General features: G+C 42.7%; 1 protein-coding gene across 2 annotated transcripts in view; it reads right to left on the reverse strand.

The window, feature by feature from the left end:
• LOC131591923 (transcription factor ETV6) overlaps positions 1–18,222 on the reverse strand; it is a 135,831-nt gene that overhangs the window by 20,312 nt on the left and 97,297 nt on the right. For both annotated transcript variants that reach the window (XM_058863046.1, XM_058863045.1), the window contains 3 exons: positions 8,886–9,050; positions 5,844–5,978; positions 779–1,321 (listed from right to left, as the gene is read on the reverse strand). In XM_058863046.1, coding sequence (XP_058719029.1) covers positions 779–1,321; positions 5,844–5,978; positions 8,886–9,050 — 843 coding nt within the window. The remainder of the gene's footprint in view (positions 1–778; positions 1,322–5,843; positions 5,979–8,885; positions 9,051–18,222) is intronic.

The following is an 18,222-nucleotide window of genomic DNA, read 5'->3' on the forward strand; positions in this document are numbered from 1 at the left end:
CAATTACATGGAATCTTTCTGGGTGTGGTGTGCACATCTCTCAAAAGAAATTGGTTACTGGGGCATCCAGTGCATTTCTGAAGTGGTTGGATTCCCCTTCCCCCTTTCCCTATTTACAGTTCCCTTTGGAGTACAAGAAACATTTTCTGTAACCTCAGCTTCCTGATTCAGCTGTTGTGAAGTCAGTTATTTACGATAACAAAAGTGAGACAATGCCTGTGGTTTGTGTGGGACAAAGCCAACCTTGTTTCTGTAAAAAGGGACAGTCCTGATGTGAGAAGCCCAGGAAAGGCTACAAAGTAGGACTCCGAGGTGGTATTTCATTAGTCCTGCCAGCTTCATAATGGGCTTGACACTGCATTATTTCAAAGGCCACTGACACAGGGTTTCTTCCTTTCCATAGGAATGCACGCTAATGTGAATGGAACTTTTGGAAAACTCTCTCTTTGCAGAACAAGGCTTCAGAGATAGGTATCTCAGGAAATGAATGGATTGCTAGTGGGTGGAGAGGCAGCAAGTGTCAGTATGCAAATATTTCAATACTAATTACACATTCTGTGGTCACAGGCAAGTCATTTTGTGCCTCTGCTTACCTGTCATGAAACTTGTTTATTAATATTGCACTGCCTAAGCCACAGATGTAGTGAAACTTGTAGAATGCCAGTAAACTCTTGATGTCACAGAGTAGCGAAAGGAAAGAAGAAACTCTTAAAACAAAGCATGGTTAGTGAAGAATGAAGAGAATCAACTTTGGTGTAGCCTAGAGAACATCTCTTACCTGCTATCCTGCCAATTGGCATTGCGTGTTCCTCGGGAGGGGAGACAGACACCATGATGTGGTTCATATAAGCTAACTCTTCTCGGTGGGACAGGTTGATGGGCTTGACCTCCCTGTGCAGCCCATCCTCAGACAACCTCGGTGGTTTGAAATCGGAGTGCCTGGGGTTCAGTATCAAAGGATGCATGATAGGGCTGGGCATCAGTTGGATGACCCTGGTGTTCTCCTGCCGAGGGCTGGAGGGCTTCTGGAGCACCTCGGAAGGAGGCGGGCAGTGGTTGTTTTCTATTGGGGACACTGAGAGAGGGTAGGACTCCTGCTGGTTGTTCTCATGCTGGTACCTTGTCCCTGGCACCCTGTCGGCCGGGGACAGGTGGCGGAGGGTGCTGTCCATAGGGGACTTCAGTGGCCTCTGGTCGGGGTCTGGCGACGGACGGTGGTTGTTGGTGATGGGTGACCGTGAGCGATGCAACAGTTCAATGGTTGGGGGGTTGTGGTGGATTGCTTCTGTGGATGGTCTCGAAGGTCTCTGCACAAAGCTATCTGTGGAGAAAAAAAAAGTCCCCAAAATACAGACTGTCTATATTGTGATCCAGGTATAGGATCTACTGCTGACAGCTTGCAAATGTTTTTTTATTCGTGTGACCTACAGATGCCCAGAAAAGTACTGCATAAATGCAGATAGTTATAATTTCCACACAGAATGAAAACAATGAAAACAATCTCCCTCCACCACCATGTAACAACAGTTCCTTGGGAAACACACCAAGAGAAATCCCATTTTGAAGAGCTGACTGAACACATGTGAAGAAAGTAAGATCTGATTTAGCAGTACTGTGTTTCTGTGCAATTTTTTGGAAACTTATCTCCTACCATTCACGTCTCTCTATGTAATTCCTCTTAGTACTATGATGAGTGCTGTAAGGTAGAAGGGGAAGAAAAAAAAGGGAAAATGTCTCCAGGAAAACACCAGATATTAAGTTTTAGATGGTAGAGGCTCGGGTTAAAGTAGAGAGCAACTCAGTCTGAAACATGAACTGGGTTGTTTAAAAAAACCCTACTGGTAGGAAGCTCTTTATGAAATTCTATATTTTATCCCTGCCAAGATTTTAAGAGCATGTAACATCTTCATAAGATTTTCATCTTCTTTAATTTAGTCTGTGGTATCTACTGATAGATTGTCCCACATAAACACTTACATGTCTTCAGCAGGAGGACTTCTAGCATCACTTTTGCATGAACATACTTTCCCAGCTGCAATGTTTAAAAGTAGCAGAGATAAACCACTAGCAATCCTCTCACAAAATTAAGATTTTTGCCAGTGCAAACTTTCAGGTTAGCTAAGGTCACCAAATTTGACTTGGGAAACTACTGAGGAAGAGGAAAGAAGCACCAGAGCTACAGTAACTAAGAGGTTTTTATCAGAAAAACAAAGATCAAATTTCAGTGCTGTTTGTTGAAAGCCTTGAGCGATAGCAAGGAAATTTCTGGGTACGTGTCAACAACTGAAAGAAGTAGCTGCCTATTTGAGGCTGCCTGTTTGTTCACTCCATTTTCTCTGAACATTAAATGATTCTCTTGCTCTCTTGCCAAGGCAGTGATACCTGTTTGAAGACCCTGTTGAGCTGCACTCTAAAGGGCTCCTGCTGCTCAGGAACCCAGGCAGGCATCAGGAGATGGATAAGCACATACCTAGAGAAAGGCCTGAACAGGAAAAGCTCAAGTCCCAAGAAAATGTAGTGCCTGTCAGTGACATTGTGTCTTCACAAGAACACTAAAGTCTACAGGAAAACCTGGAATTTTAGGCAGAACCTACATTGCTCTAGAAAACTTACCAGTGGTTCCAGAAAAGAAACATGCATTTGTAGGGCTGTTCAAGATACTCACAATGGAACAGCAGAAGGACATGAAACTCCAGAGCTATATATTGCTCTTGCTTAAACCCAAACAATTTTAAATACAATTTGGCCAGTGAATGTGGGATAGTTCAAATGAAGATCAAAGAGGAAAAATTTACAACTGTACCTACCTCTGTGGCTGTCCTTCCTTAAAGTCTCCTTTCTTTGCCACAACAGAAAAAAAATCAACTCCCAAATTTTACTCAGTGTCCTATCTAATACAGACCATCCACCCCCATCACTGTATATTCAAATGCACTGTGTGCATTCTTGGCCCGTAAATAGACCAGAATATTGTGTTGTTTGTCGTATTTATTTAATGCCTTGGCTGAAGTGACCAGCTATCTTTAAAGTAAAAAGGAATGCCCTTCTGTGCTTTTCACCAAGCTCTCTGCAAATATTAGCTGGCTCTGACAAATTCCAAACAGAGGTGCTCCTACCTATCTGCTTCCAAACCATGATGATACTGAACCTGGACAGAGGAGACAGAAAGTAGAGACCAAGGAACTCTTGGAAAAGCAGGAAGAGGAAACATCTCAAACAGATACACACCAATGGTTCACTTCCCTTCAAGATCTTTTTCTTAAAGTACTTAACAAAAGAATCCCCTCATGGCCAAAGATGCTGTTTGCCATAAAACAATTCCATCTCAGCTCCAAGCAGGACGGCCACAAATGACCCTGAACAGAATAAAATCCTCATCACATTCATTCCTTGGCACATCTGGTGATTGTAAGTTGAGCACATATGGTATATAATTTCAGGCAGCATTAGATTCACTCTAGCTCTTCATTCCAAATGAGCAACACTCTTGAAGACAAAGGTGAAAGGAAATTCACCTCCCAGGAAATTTGATGACCTATCCATATAGGGATGGGTGGGGCTGCACTTACTCTGGGAGTGAACAATTGCTGGCATGATAGTCCCAAAGACTGGCACTCTCTGCTTACCCACAAAAGAAGTGCAGGGAATGACAGTGTAAGCTTCCTGCACAGCATCCCATCAAATGACTCAAAGCTCCATCAGAAGGACCACTGGAGATGAAGGTAATTCACTTTCCATTGCTCATCCCCCTACAGGGACAGAGCCCATTCCAAGCCAGCATCCTGAACTGCAGTCGGTTGATTTCAAACAGCCAAACCCCCTTTGTTTAAGCCTAGTAAGAAACCACTAGATGGAAAGCATTTAAAAACAGGATCATAAGTATAATCCATTAGGAAATAGGCGAAAGAGCCAGAAAGTGGAAAAGATCACTGAAGTAAAAAGAGACTGTAATACAGATACATCATCTGTGAAGTTTAACCATTCAAAATAGTGCCAAAGTAAAACCTGTCCCCTCTGTCACAGTTTGTGAGTTAGCCAGGGTTAAGTTCTGCTCCTCGCTTTCATTCTATGTAAGTTGTATTTTGCTGAGGGAAAATGAAAACTCAATTGTGCTGGTTTCTCCCAAGTGACTTCATGAAACAGGAGGAAGAAGTAATGTCAAAATAAACAAATTCACCTGCCTGTAAATTTCTGGAATAGAGATTTTTTGATTGCTCAGTCTTGTGGGAGGCAAGCTGTAGTTTCTTTTACTTATTTAGAAGTTCCTCTCACAGCAAACCAAGAACTAATTTTTGTCATTTTAAAGAGGAGTTTTAAGTAATAGCACAGAGTGCTCTAAGCAAGAATAGTGTTACTATCAGCAGCCAGAGTATTGTAAGGAAAAAATCTAAGTTGTTTCTTAATCACTAGATTGTAAAAGAAGTATTTTTAAATGACACACATGAAAGGCCAACTGATCATCATAGTGAAATCCTCTCTAGTAGAAGTTGCTCCGTATGTTAATTGTAGGAGGGTCTGAGAGAGCAGCTAGTAATTCTGTTTGAAATTTAGAATGGGGACACTTGTGGATGAAGGCCAAACTTGAGGAAAAGACTGAGATTTTATTAATGGCCTGAATACAGCAGGCAATCATCTCTTGCACAACTCTGCCAACGGAACCTCATCCTGACCTGCAGCAACCTCATCTAACTTGGAATATTTACACAGCTGTGTGGAAACACTTTGGAGCGTCTTTATTCCACCTGCTGCTGTCCTGCTGTTGGCTTAGTCTCAGGGTTTTACTGGTGCCATTTGACTCTGGCTAGCTCAGACTGGCCACAGGCAACTTATAGAGGTCAGACAGCACCCATGAATCTTCTCTTGCAATCCCATGTTGAATCTTGAAGTAGATTCATATGAAATAGAATTAGCGCTCCTTTTCTCCAGTTAGCAGAGACCAGGGTGACATCCTAACTTGTTTATATTCTCTTCTGTTTACTCAAGAAATGAGTAACACTACTTTTTATTAGATTTTTAAATTGAAAATCAAATTCATTTTAATTGAAAAAAAATGAATTATATCTGATGGAACCTCTGAAAAAGCTGAAGTTTTATATTTTATATTTTTCTATATTTCTATTATATACCAAAGAAATCCAAGAAGTACTTCAGTATGTGTATTTTTAAAGAAATTAAAACCCCAATTTTCCAGTGAAAAGCACACTTCCAATTTGTAGTAGAAAAAGCCCAAATATGCAATTCCACAAACTTAACTATTCTTTTTTCATTACCTCTGATAGTCATGGTATGTCTGCACACACGTAGACCTAAGCAAGTAATTCTGAGAGAAAAAGTGAGAGAAAACCTGCAGAAGCCCACTTCTCTCACCAGGAGTTGCTCAACCAGCCCAAGAGCTGAGCAATGTGGTGGGCTCAGCGCCAGGAACTCTGGCATGGTGTTCTGACAGTCAGCTGAAGTGACTGGGAGTTGGACATTCCCCTCTAAGGCTGCCCTCCCTTCCTCTGCCAATAACTGCATTTAGCTGCATCTCCAGGATACTAAAACTCCATGAAGCAACTTTGTCTACCTAACTGGGTGTAAGGAAAATGAATCAATAGGGTCAATAAAATGTTCTGCTTTTTAACCTGTATCTGACATAGCTTTTATAGATGCTTCGGAAACAGAACAAAATAATAGAAGATAAATGGAGAAAGGCTTGTTGACTCACTAGACCATTTGACTGTTCCAAAGCTACAGAGACAAAGGAAGGAGAACAGCTTTATTTAAGTAACTTTGGAGCAAGAAAATGACATAATTCCTACTAGCCTCTGTAATGGCAGCTCCTGTAAGAACTAAACAGTTACCTTCATCGTGATTCTGGTGCAATATGACCTCTGGCTGAGCATGTATAGAGTTCCCAGGGTGGAAGAAAGGTGTGAAGAGCATACGAGCTTTCCTTTGCTTCAGGATATGCTGAAGGAGTTCATACAAAACATCACCTGGAAGACAAACAGCAGGAAAAAGGAAATGAAAATGTACATAACTGATGAGAAGACTCATTTAGCCATCTGATGCAGGAATTCATGGCTCCTGGGTGCTATTTTCAGACCCAAAAATCCTAGCAGTAAAATCCTGCATTCCACCTGTATGCAAAGTTCTCCTCTGAAAGAAAAAAAAGGCACATCACACCTCTGAATGTGACTGGCAAAACAGAACGACATTCCCTGGCACTATAATTGTTATATCTTTCCTTAATGCAACCTAACACCACAATATCCAGGAGACCAGTGGACAAACTGCTTATTTTGTGCCTTTTATAAATTACATCTTGTATGGATGACCTTATTCCAACACCTACATGAAACATGTAAGGTACTTATGCATTTGGTCTGGTGTAACTGGTTGCACATTTCAAAGTGAAATTGTACATTACAGGATAGGAAGTCTCCTGACTTTTCATTCTGCCTGCTCTTTTGCTTGTCACTGCTCATATTACAGAGGAACAGGTTGCAACAATTACATATTATCTGAAAAGGAAGTTAGTGAAGTTTCACTTAGGAAACCTTAGACTTTCTGGGAGAGTTTTCTCAAACATGGGGTTTTTTTAGTAGTTCTTTCTATGAGACTGTAAGCTTTTGCACCATTTATCCCTCATCTCTATAAACTGCCAGTATTCTAATTTGTGCGCAACTTGCATTTCTCATTGTGAAACAGTTAAAGCCATAATGCTTTCCATAGTTCAGCTTCCTTTATTTTTAACATCTAGGCTGCTTTTACTGTCTCAGCAGTGACTTTAGGGCATTTTTAAAAGATGATTGCAATACCTGAAAAGCTAATTAAAAACGAAGTATTGAGCACCCAGTTACATGAAAGTCTAAAAAAGTGATTTTACCACATAATTTCCATCACTGAACACAACAGTAGCATAATCATAAATAACTAGTGCTGTAACACTCCGAGCAATAAGGTAGGAAATTTGTACCTCTTTTGATTGGCCAGACAGACTAGTGAAAAGATCCATAAAGCTGTCTGCGTTTTTGTTTTTTTTTACCTAATGAAATAGCTGAGACTTCTGCATCATCCAGATGCAGCAATGTTAAGATGGTGAAAAACATTTTGTACTCCCTCCCTCCTCTGCTGCCTCCCTTCCCTGGGCAGCCCTGAACAGAACAGCTGTGGGGCTGTCAGCTCCTTTCTTGGCAAGACTGTGGGAGTGGATGCCCTTCTCCTGCTTTAACCGTGAGGGGAAATGGTACAGCTTTTGTGTGGCTTCAGTCTGGAAAAACTTAATGCTTCTGTGGCAAACATTATTTCACAGTTCTTAAATTTCATGTACAGTTAATTCTGGGAAATGCTGAGGCAATGTCCCTTTACCTACAGTTATCTAAATTTTTATGGACTGACTCAGATATCCTCCACAAGGTTTATTATCAGTGGGGAATACCTGGAAGGAAGGAAGAGACAAAATGCAAGGGAGGAAGCCTTTAGCTATGTTATTTTGTTCCAAATTCAGCTTAACCTTCTGAATAAAGTGAGTCTTTGCAAGTAAGAGACTCTTCTCTAGGAACACTCTATTTCCAGCCTAGAAACATTTTTAATCCTGCTTATTTCAACTGTCCTCACAGCATACAAGGGGAAAAATAGGTGCATAATTTGCAGGCAGGAAGGGGAGTTGCAGACAACATACATAAAGGTGTCCCTTGCAGTCCTTGCTTTCAATACTCCTTTTGCTTCAAGCAGGGCTAATTTCTACACTCTAAGTGCTGTACCAGTATTTAAAAAAAAAAAGAAAAAAGAAGAAAAAAAAAAAAAAAAGAAGAAAAAAAAGGAAAGACATTTCCAGGCATTAGTTCTCACTAATGTATTACAGTGATCTTCCATACAAAATTAGTCCTGGATTTAAAGCACATTCTTTAAAAAACTTTATATACACTAAACATAAGCAACAGTTTGTGAGGCAGATGATTCTGCAGGAGGATGGTTGTGGAGAGTGGCCAAGCAGGTTGATGCAGAATTAGACCCACAGCTTGATTATCAGCTGGATCTCAGCAGCACCAGCTGTACTCCTGCACCATGTGAGCCTTGCACTGGAAGCCTCCTCACAGCAATTCTGTCACCACTCGGTCCAAGCTCTTTGATCGCCTACAGTGATTGAAGTGCAAGCCTTTTTATTTAGCAGGAATACCTCATGTGGTCACAAAAAACGAAGCTCACAACTTATATTTAGTTAAACACCCCTGACAAAGGAGGGCAGAGGCTTACTCTGACTGTAAAACTGGAGCAGACAGACCACAGGGGATACAAATACAGGCAGGCAACACACACATTTCTAAATCTCCTTTGTGAATAAATGAAGATATAATCTGAGCAATAGGCAGACTGATGTACACACCTGTCTGTGCTGAGGACTGGACTCCAGCACATGTGAGAATACGGTAAAGAAAAGCAAATCCCACAGTGGCTGTTAAATAGAGGCAAAGTCCCCAAGGAAGGAGTTTTGCAGTCACTTTTAGCAGCACCTCAGCCAAGACAACTGGGATGCAAAATGCTAATATGGGCTGCTTGGGTCTGTGAACAGATAAGCCTTTACAGGGAAGAGCTGGAAGTCACAAAATGCTGTCAGAGCAGCCTGCTTTCTGGGTGCTCTGCAGGGAGTTTTAACTATAAACAGGTTGGATGTTTGGGTTTCAATTTGCATTCAAATATGCCTACAACTCAGGTGCACCAGGATTTCCCTCCCTCTCTGTCCTTTTTGTCCTTGCCTCATACAAGTGTCTCTGTCCTCCCTTTACCCTCCCTCTCCCAGTCCACCCCAGCAAAGGTAACCATTCCTCCTCTGACCCTCTTCAGCTTTTACTGCAGCTTCCTCTCTCTTTCCAACAGCAGCTTCTGTAAATAATCCTCACCTGAATGAGGGGACCTGTATCGAAAGTCCTCTTTGGTCAGGAGCAGCAGAGCTTTGCCGTTCATCTCAAAGGTGTTGCTCTCAATGGGCCTCAAGGAAAACTCCTTCTCTGCCCACCGGAGCCACTGGGCCACATCTTCCCTGCTCCAGTAAACTGGCTGCAAACCTGTGCCAGAAAAAGACCACAATTCTGTTACCAAATTGATACAAGGCATGGGAACACAGGCAGACATCACTGAATCTCCCCCTTCTCCCCACAGTACAACATACAAAGTCTCAGAGGAAACTGTAGGAGAGGAATGTCATGTTGGTGCAGGATTACTCTAAGCACTGGACTGCGAAATACTTTGGCACTTTCGTTTATCTGTGACATACTGAGAAATGAGAACTGCCTCAGCATCCTGAAAAAAGCTCACAGGACACTGTTTCATTCCAGGCTTCCACTGTGCAAAAGGATTTTCCTCCATGTGCTCCTTCTGATGCGCAAAACAGGCAGCAGGCAAAGTCCTGGGTTCCATCCATCCTTGGTGTGTATCCTTTCATGGAAGAGAGGTGTGCTCTCTCTTCACACCCCTTGTAAATTCATGGATCAAGAATAATGAAAAACCGTCAAATCCAAGAGAGCCATGTGAGAGCCATGTGAGAGCCATTCTCTCCAGGTGGCTGAGATGGGGTCTGTAAGGAAGGGTTGCTTAAACACAGCCCCTGTAACAGTGTGATTGCAGAACATGTATTATTGAGAGAGGTATATTCAGACAGGCCCACACCTCCTCCAGGTGCCATTATGTGAGCAGGTGCCATTCTCACACTGGAGAGAAAAACCAGGGCCAAGATTGTGCCACCCTTGGCACTGCTTTAGCCCGTGTTTCCTGTATAGCAATCAAACATTATCAATGTAACCGGGTCCATGTAAAAGGGTATAGCATTTTTAATAAAATAGTAGGGATATTTGGTTTGAAGACAGATTTTTCAAGACGCCAAGGAGAATCTGGCACTCCCTTTCTGCCAGCCAGCTCATACAGCTTATACAGCCTAGGTTATTGTGTTTACTCACAGAGGCCCAACCACACTACCATCAAAGACATTTTGCCTGCTACCTTCATTGGGCCCAGGCAGAGAAGCTTGGGAGGTATGACAATTCAATATCTGTTCTACACACAAATTCAAAATAGCTTACTTCCCCTGGCGAGAAGGCAGCATGGTGAAGAGATGTTTATACCTAAGTAGAGAGATTATCTCCAATCCAATGGGCAATAAAAGCTTTATTTTCCTTTCCCCCTCGTGAGATGACTCATTGTTTGACTTGCTATAAAGCTTACCCACTGTGCATAGGAAGATAAAATTTGCCATATCTGATCAGATCTCTGCTACACAGCCTCTGGCAGGAGCCAGTACCTTATGCTTTGGAGGAAGATGAACCTCCCTTCCTTGTATTGCACCTGGCTGATTGTACGCTGCACATGGGAAGAAATTTCCTTCCTGGCACACCATTCTCTGAGATCTGATTACCTTCCTCCTACCAAGCACTAAAAGAAGCCTGGGAGAGTTGTATCACTTTGGTTTGGTTTGGTTTTTACTTCTTTAACAGATAGGCAACCCTTTTATTTCTGTTTTAGCAAGAGGTAACATGAAGTGAATTGCATTCTGCTGCTTTGCCAGATTCCCAGACAACAGCTTTGTAAAGTCCCAGAGCCACAGCTACATGCAGAACTGAATCTCTGTCAGAAGAGGAATTGAGATTGTGCCTGAGAAAGGGTCAGAGCTGACCTAAGAAAGGGATTCTGCATGGCCATAACAAGAATTTCCATTGGTTTTCAACTGTAGCATACAATTGCACTATAGAAACAAGTAGTAGCTCTTAATTATTTATGAAGTAATTTTTCTTCCCCCTATGAATTAGAGTCTACTTATTGAGGTCAGAGTTTTCTGTAGGACCTTTCTTTTTGAAGGGACTGGAGTGAGGTGTAGATTTGCTCACAGACATGGAAACTGTCATCTAAAATACCAGTGAGGTTCATCTTTTGCTGAATAAAGGGCTATTCCTGCAGAAAATACACTCCAGACCCCAGGCTGCTGCTGTAGCTAAAAGAAAGGTGAGATATGATGCAAGCAGACCACAACATATGAAAGGGTTTTACAAGACCATCTGAGGAGTGCTTAACATGCTCATGTGTGACTCCCTTTGCCTTCCTCTTAGCCATGCCATGCAAGTAATAAATTGCCCAAAGGAGAACTGTTGTGTAGAAATCTAACTGGCCTTCTGATGTGCACTTCGCCTGATGAGGCATGAAACAAAAGAAAACATCACTGTGAAAATCAGGCTGACAAGGACAGAATTGTACGATAAATTCACATGAGGTGTGTGCTCCCTTAAAAATAATGATGTAATAAATAAATCACTCCCTGTACAAACACAGATCGACATTTCCCACCTGAAAGGAATTTTTGCCTTCTGTTCAACTACTACAAAAGTACCGTGTCCAAAGAGAGCTTTAGATTGATCAGTGCTAGACCCACAACAGATAAGTTACAGAGACTGAGCCAAGCCCCATGAGCTGTTGTTCTGAAACAGACCCAACACTTCACACTACAAATGAGGTCTCTGCTGGGTTTCAGCAGCACCTCTGAAACTTGTGAGAAAAGCCCCAAAGTAATATGACCTAGGACCACTTGGCTTGAAATTACTGAGAATCAGCAAGCAGCCACTCTAATTCAGTTTGGCTATGGCTAAACTGAGTGGGTAGATTTGCCACATCACTTCACCCCTGGGGTGATCCCACTATTAAAATACTTACATTGTGTTTGGAAAACATAAGGTACCATAAAATAAGTAAACTGCTTTTCCCTAGATGGATTTCTTATTCTCTCACTTCCCTCCCTCCCTTCCTGCCCTGCTGCTTTCCTGGGAAGTCAGTTTCTCAAAAAAACATGCCCCCACCACATGCCCATTTGTTTTGTGAGTCTGAACCAGTTCAGACACGAGGCTTTTCTAGAGGTGCACAGCAGTGTTGCTGAAAGTGCTTCAGAAACTGTCATTCAAAAAATAATTCTTTGATGAGCAGTACAGCATCTATTAAACTTGAATGCCACCTTCTTTGACCCTTCTTAAGAAGAAGTAGCTGGTTTTGTGAAAACAAGGTCATGAGATGGTTGGTTTGCAGCTGAAGGGATTTTGCAGCACAGTGTACATTGCTATCAGTAGGTCATGAAAATGCTTTCCTGTACTGTCCATGAAAGAAAATCTAATTCCACTTATACTATTTTTCTTCTTTGGGTGCTGTTACTTATTTTCCTCTCTCCATCTTATTTTATTGTCATGCCCACAGTGGAGGAAAATGGGCTCTTTTTATCTCTCTGGTTTTATTCTCTGCAGAAACTAACAGCACTGTCTTCAACTGACAAAGGTATTTACCAAGCAGAATAAAGTGAGGAAAACAAGAGCTGTGTTGCAAAATGAGGGTAGAGTCTTGCCTGCTGAACCAACTGCTGAAATCAGCGTGAAGGTTTTCCTGCTTTCACTAGGTGCAGATCAGACACGGGGGATGCTGCCTTTCTCCCAGCCTACCCTCTTGGTGGCCATGGACTTCCCAGGGTGAATTCTGACCTGAGTCAAACCTGACTCTGCTCCCATCTCTGCCTTTGCTCCTCTGGTTGAAATCTGGCAAGCATTCCCCATCATGGTCTCTCTATCTGTGTGGTGAAAAAATAAAACAACAACAAAAACTACTTGAACTCAATAGCTGAAAGCAGATTAGACAAAGCCATGCAAACCCTCAAAATCTGGCTCTGTGAAATTCCAGTGTATTCTCTATCTTCTGTCAGTTTCCAAGCACAGCTCCAGCAGAGTAAAATACAGTAATTTATTGACATGTTTATAAACTGATAGCTTTATATGCATTAAACAGGGAACAAAATCTGTGCTCATCTTTCTAGCACTGCAGGCTGATGCATTGGTGTCTTAATAGAGTGTCTACTTCTGCAGCATACTCCTCACCTGAGTCCTGTTTCTAACACCTGTTACTCTGGCTACCTTATAAATGATGAGTAGGATCAATTCTCACACTGTAGGGCATAGGCTGGTAACCATCCCGAGTGCAAAAGAAATCCAATCTTGCTCCTTTCTATTCTCAAGCAGCAAAGTACAATGGAGAGGGACTGATGGGGTAATTTACACTTTGAAGTAGCCAGTAAACCTGTTTAAACACCAACAGACATGGGCACAAACAGCAATGTACTGGTCTGCTGAACAGTTTAGGTAGTAGATGGTCTCTGAAGAGTTCACTTCTGACAAAGAGCCCCTCAGCATGGCTTTGAGGTTGGAAAAACAGAGTGCTCTGCTCAGGCAGTATAACCTTTGCACTTAGAACTACACAGCCAGCAATATTTTTACCTGACCACAGACTTCTGGGGGGGTTACAACTTTGTTTTTTGAACAGATGTAGCCAACCCTGAATCTTGCAAAGCACTTGCACTCAGCAACCCTTTCTTTGGTTTGGAAGACAGACCATGCATTTTACAGTATGAGTTGCTATGTTCAGTGTATGCAACAGATATTACCTAAAATGTGAAGTATAAGGTACCACAGGCTGTTTTCACCTTGACTCATTTTGGAGCAATCTGAGGACACAAAGCCAATGCAAAATGTGATGCACGGTACCAACAAGAGCTGCTGTTCTGTTTTAGTTTCAAGATGAGAGCACAGCCACAGGACAGCATGCACATGGAAAACAGCATTCATAGTAAGTTTCGCCTAACTTTTTGTTCCACTTCAGTTAAGCTCTCCATCCTCCCGCCTGGCTGCCTGGCAGGCAGGATGATGATGTGAGAAGGGGGTAAAGACAGACCTCCCATTTATCCCTGCTTTCTGAAGGGCAGACAGAATTGTTCACACTCCCACGCCAAAAACTACTTAGCATGGTTGGGCAAACAGCAAAGGGGCGAGTGCATGCAAATCAGCAGTTGGTTCCCAAACATCCAGGGACAGATGCATCATCACTGGCAGCATCAGGGAAGCTAGCTCATGTCTGTAGCTACTGTGAGCCTTTAGTGGGAAAATGATGCTGGAGAAGTTCAGAACGCTTAAATGTTTCCTACAAAGTAACCCTTTAGGAACTGATGTTTTATTTCTTTGTTATTAACAAAAACTTTTCTTATTAGCTGTAAAGCATAATATGTGCCTCTGCATATTATGGTGTATGTCAAGAAAGAGGTAGATGAGGTTGTGGTTTTGGTCTTGATTTCTGTATAAAGGCAACACAGTCTGGAAGAAAAGCTTATGATTAGATTTAAATCTTTCTCTCAGGCTCTGCTGGAACAACTTTTAAAGTCCCTTCCTGTCTCACATCTTTGTTTGGAATGCTGGACTGCCAAAATGAGAAGAGGTGTCATTAGGCTTTGCAAGTTAACATCCAAAATGCTTGAAAGCTCAAAATGCTGCACAGATGCTTCAAATAATGGCAGTTCAACATTGCCATGGTGCTGTGTGAGCTGCTCTCTGGTTCCCTGTTTGGAATCACTGACTGTTGCTGCAGACCAGGGACCTTGTTCTGGTATCATGCTTGGACTTGACAGAACCACCACCACCCTCCTCCCCAGCAGGGCACTGCTGAGCTCAACAGCAGTGTGGGATCATGCTGAAGAGCTTTCCAAACTGAGGCACTGAGGTCTCCCTGAGGCAGCAATTCTGTGCTCTCTCTGCTGGGACTGCTGCATCCATCTCTTAACCCAAGTGACTTCCCCAAAGTACCCAGCACCCACAGGGTTCTTGGCAGTTCTTCAGAACTATCACTACTGTGGAAGGTCAAGGCAGGAAGGGTAAAGATCTTGTTTTCTCAGGAAGTCTTTCCAGTTCCTCACAGGTGACAGAAATCTGTGGCATGCCTAGCTATTCCCATGCAGATGGAGAGTGTAAACAAATGCCCTCGGGTACTGTTCTGGTTAGCATGCACATGGAAGATGTAGCCCTGCCACAGGTAAATACTGTACTACTGGTGGTCTGTGCACTTGCTGTTACAGGCAGGGGACAGAAGTCTGTGTGCACTGATGTGCCTGACCATTTGCTCTTTCCAGTAGGTGCCCCTTGACCCAGGCAGTGGAGAAGCAGTGGCTATTCACTGCTGTTGGGTTGCAGGTATTGCCTCATCCTAGAGTAGAGAGCTGGCTCTGCACTTTCCAGGCCCAGAGATAAGCAAAGGTAGAGAAAATGAAGAAAAGGTTAATCTTGGCTAATCCTCAGAGAGAATTATTTGGGAGGTGAGTACAAACTGGCATGAAGGAAATGCATGGCAGCGGATAAAAATGCCCTTTTTACAGGTCTTGTTGAGGAAAAAATGATTGGATAAGAACAGAGGAGTTGTGGTAGGAAAAGAAACCACAAGTGAGGCTTGCACATTCTTTAAGAAGGTCTGAAAGCGCCTGTAATCAGAATGACAAGGCTTTGAGGAATCTCCTACACTGCTGGGAAAAGTGGGAAAAACAGCTTTTTCAGTCGTAATCTGAAATAAAAGGCACAGGCTTATTTTTCCTGGAGTCCTGTTGGACAGGGTATTAGAGGTAGAGCACAAGTGCAGGTAATGCTACATGCACACTACCTGCTCTGGGGCCTCCATGTGTGCAGACATCTGCAGAAACCAACCCACTGAAGCTCTGCCATGGGTTTCTGCCATAATGACTTTGTTGGTGTGGTGCCCTGTGACCCAGCCCTTTTCCTTTCACTGTCTGTACAGAGACCCTGGGAAGCTAACACATCCAAATCCCTCAGGGCCATAAAATAAATAAAATTGCTTTCCTAATGCAGCCTTTGGAAAGTCTGTAAGAAACATATTGATTGGAAAGTTCTCGATTAGAATGAGCTCTCATACAGGGAAATAAATCTTCTCAATTGCCCACACCCTGTGCCAAGCTCAGCTTCCTGGAAGCAACTATGGCCCTTTCTGGAACTGAGGTGAAAATCCTATGTTCCATCACCTTGCTTGACCTGCTGACATTACACATGGTTTGCATTTGCTGATCAAATGCGCAAGCAGGACTCTAAATTAGCTTGCTGGGTTGAGACAGCTCGCTGATTAACAATGGCAGATGAAGTCACCGGTACAAAAGCCCCACAAAATTTGACACCACACTACAGAATTCAAAATGAAGAATATATTCTTTCTCACTTTATGCCCAACCCCTTTTCTATGCAGGGACAAGTTAGTAAACGAAGTAACTCAGACAAAATTACTCAGCTATGGCTAAGACCCCTGGCCCCAGCAAGTCAGAAAAGTCCCTGAACACTGCTGCCCAGTTCCTGAATCCTTGGAGTTGTACCTGATGTCAGATTAAAGCTTCTAGTGCAACCCAGTGGCCAGTTTCTTATAACTGAGATACAAATATTTGACCCAAAGCAGCCACTTGTCTCCCTTCTTTTTCTACTGCATCATCCAGAGCAAACCTATAGAATAAACAGATATTAGGATGTCCTCTGTGAGCTGCCCCACTTTGGAATTAGTCAGAAACAGAAAATACTACAATACTGGAGCAGCCTGCCTGCTGCTGACAGGCAATTTGTGGCCTGAAACAAAATTCGCCCAGGCCAGGACAAACCAGCCTAGATAACGGTGCCAATTTGTGTGCTGAAGTTGGATTTGAGGTTCTGAAAGGGAAAAGCTACCAAAGAAGTGAGCAACCACAGAGGTGATGAAAAGACCAGTGGGTTTTCTAGGCACTCGTTCCACGGGCTACGTCCAAGAGCTTTCAAGAACTCCACAGACGGCTCCAGCTTCCTTTCATGTTGTTTGCAAAACCTTCCTAGAAACCTGACAAGAGCGTTCCTTCCAAGGCAGGGTGAAGGCTGGCTTCTTCCATCTGAGCAGCACGTACAGAGAAGGCCAGAGTGTAGCAGGGGTCAGCAAGCCATGGACAGCACGACACTGCCTGGCAACCAGCAGCCGCTCCCACGGCTGCCACACCACGGCACTCCTGCCGCAGCAGCCAGTGCAACACCAGCAGTGGCAGTGGGACAGGGAGCGGGGATATGCTGGCTTGGATCTGCTCCCAGTTACAGTCTTAATCTACTCCTGACTTCTTCTCAACCAATTTTTGGCTGTTGTCCATGGAGCAGACATTGCTTTCCTACTGTTCCCTTCCAAAAGGAGCTGAAAGAAATGTCTTCTCTTGGTTTTTTCCTTGTATGTGCAAAAACTACATCCTAAACAAGAGCAGCTGAGCCCTGACTAAGTCACAGGCTAGCTAGCTCAAGAGATGATGCTGCCAGAAGCAAACAGTTTTGCCAGCAGAAGTCAAGGGATTATAAAAACTTTCACTTTCTTCTCAGCAACTCTTTATTGTTTCAAACCAATTTAATTTTAATCCAGGTCAAAATTCCAGGTCTAAAAAGCATTCTTTACATTTTTCTGCACCAGCTATGGCCATTGCTGATAATTAGTAACACTTGCACATTTACACTACACAGTGCCTTTCAACTGCAGACAAATTAGATTTTATAGATTTTATAGATGTGAAGCACAAAGGCAATGGATGGCTGCCTATACACTGAGGGATCAAATCCAGGAATTTTATTCTGCTCCTCTTTACAACTGGACATATGCAGAGCATCTTTACATCCTTTACACCTACTTTACCTTCCCACTTCTCATATCAATTACTTGATGCATCCTGGCAACAGTGATTTTAAGGTAAACAACCCAACCCCGTATTAGAATGAACTGTCAATACATGTTTCTTTTTTTTTTTTACATAGTATGGCCTTGATCTCTGGCTGAGGGGTTGAAGATTTGTAAGTAATCAGAAATAAATTTATCTTGGTAGTCTTGACCTACATATGGTTTTACTTAAATCTTTTGCCTGCTACCTAATTGCTGTATAGTGGAGCACAGTGCCCAGATTATTACCATGCTTACAGTATGTAGCAGTAATGCTGGTAACTGAATTGGAATCTCCAGGTTTAGGTACCTGACCAACAATGCTCAAAGATATGAAAAACTGAAGAAATAGTTGCTGGCTGCAATAAATACAACTGCCTAAAATTAAGAGGGTTCTTTTCAGCAATTTATCACTTTAACCTACCATCAGCTATGCCAACTTGATCTTCTGGTGGATGCAAATTTAGAGAGATCCTACAGTTTTGTAAGAGAGGGGTCAGAAATTTCTTTTTGTACAGCTGAATCAAGTGGAAAGTTTTGAAATATCAGTTTCACATATCAACAAAACACCAACAACAACATTACAATCCTTCGTATTAAGAAGCTGCCTTTTTCTCCCAGGGAGATTTTGTTCTCAGAGGCTCACATCCTGAAGAAGTTGGGTCCCTTTCCCTTGAGGAATTTTGGCTGGGACTT

This window comes from Poecile atricapillus, chromosome W, assembly GCF_030490865.1.
Source record: "Poecile atricapillus isolate bPoeAtr1 chromosome W, bPoeAtr1.hap1, whole genome shotgun sequence".
Classification (NCBI taxonomy): domain Eukaryota; kingdom Metazoa; phylum Chordata; class Aves; order Passeriformes; family Paridae; genus Poecile; species Poecile atricapillus.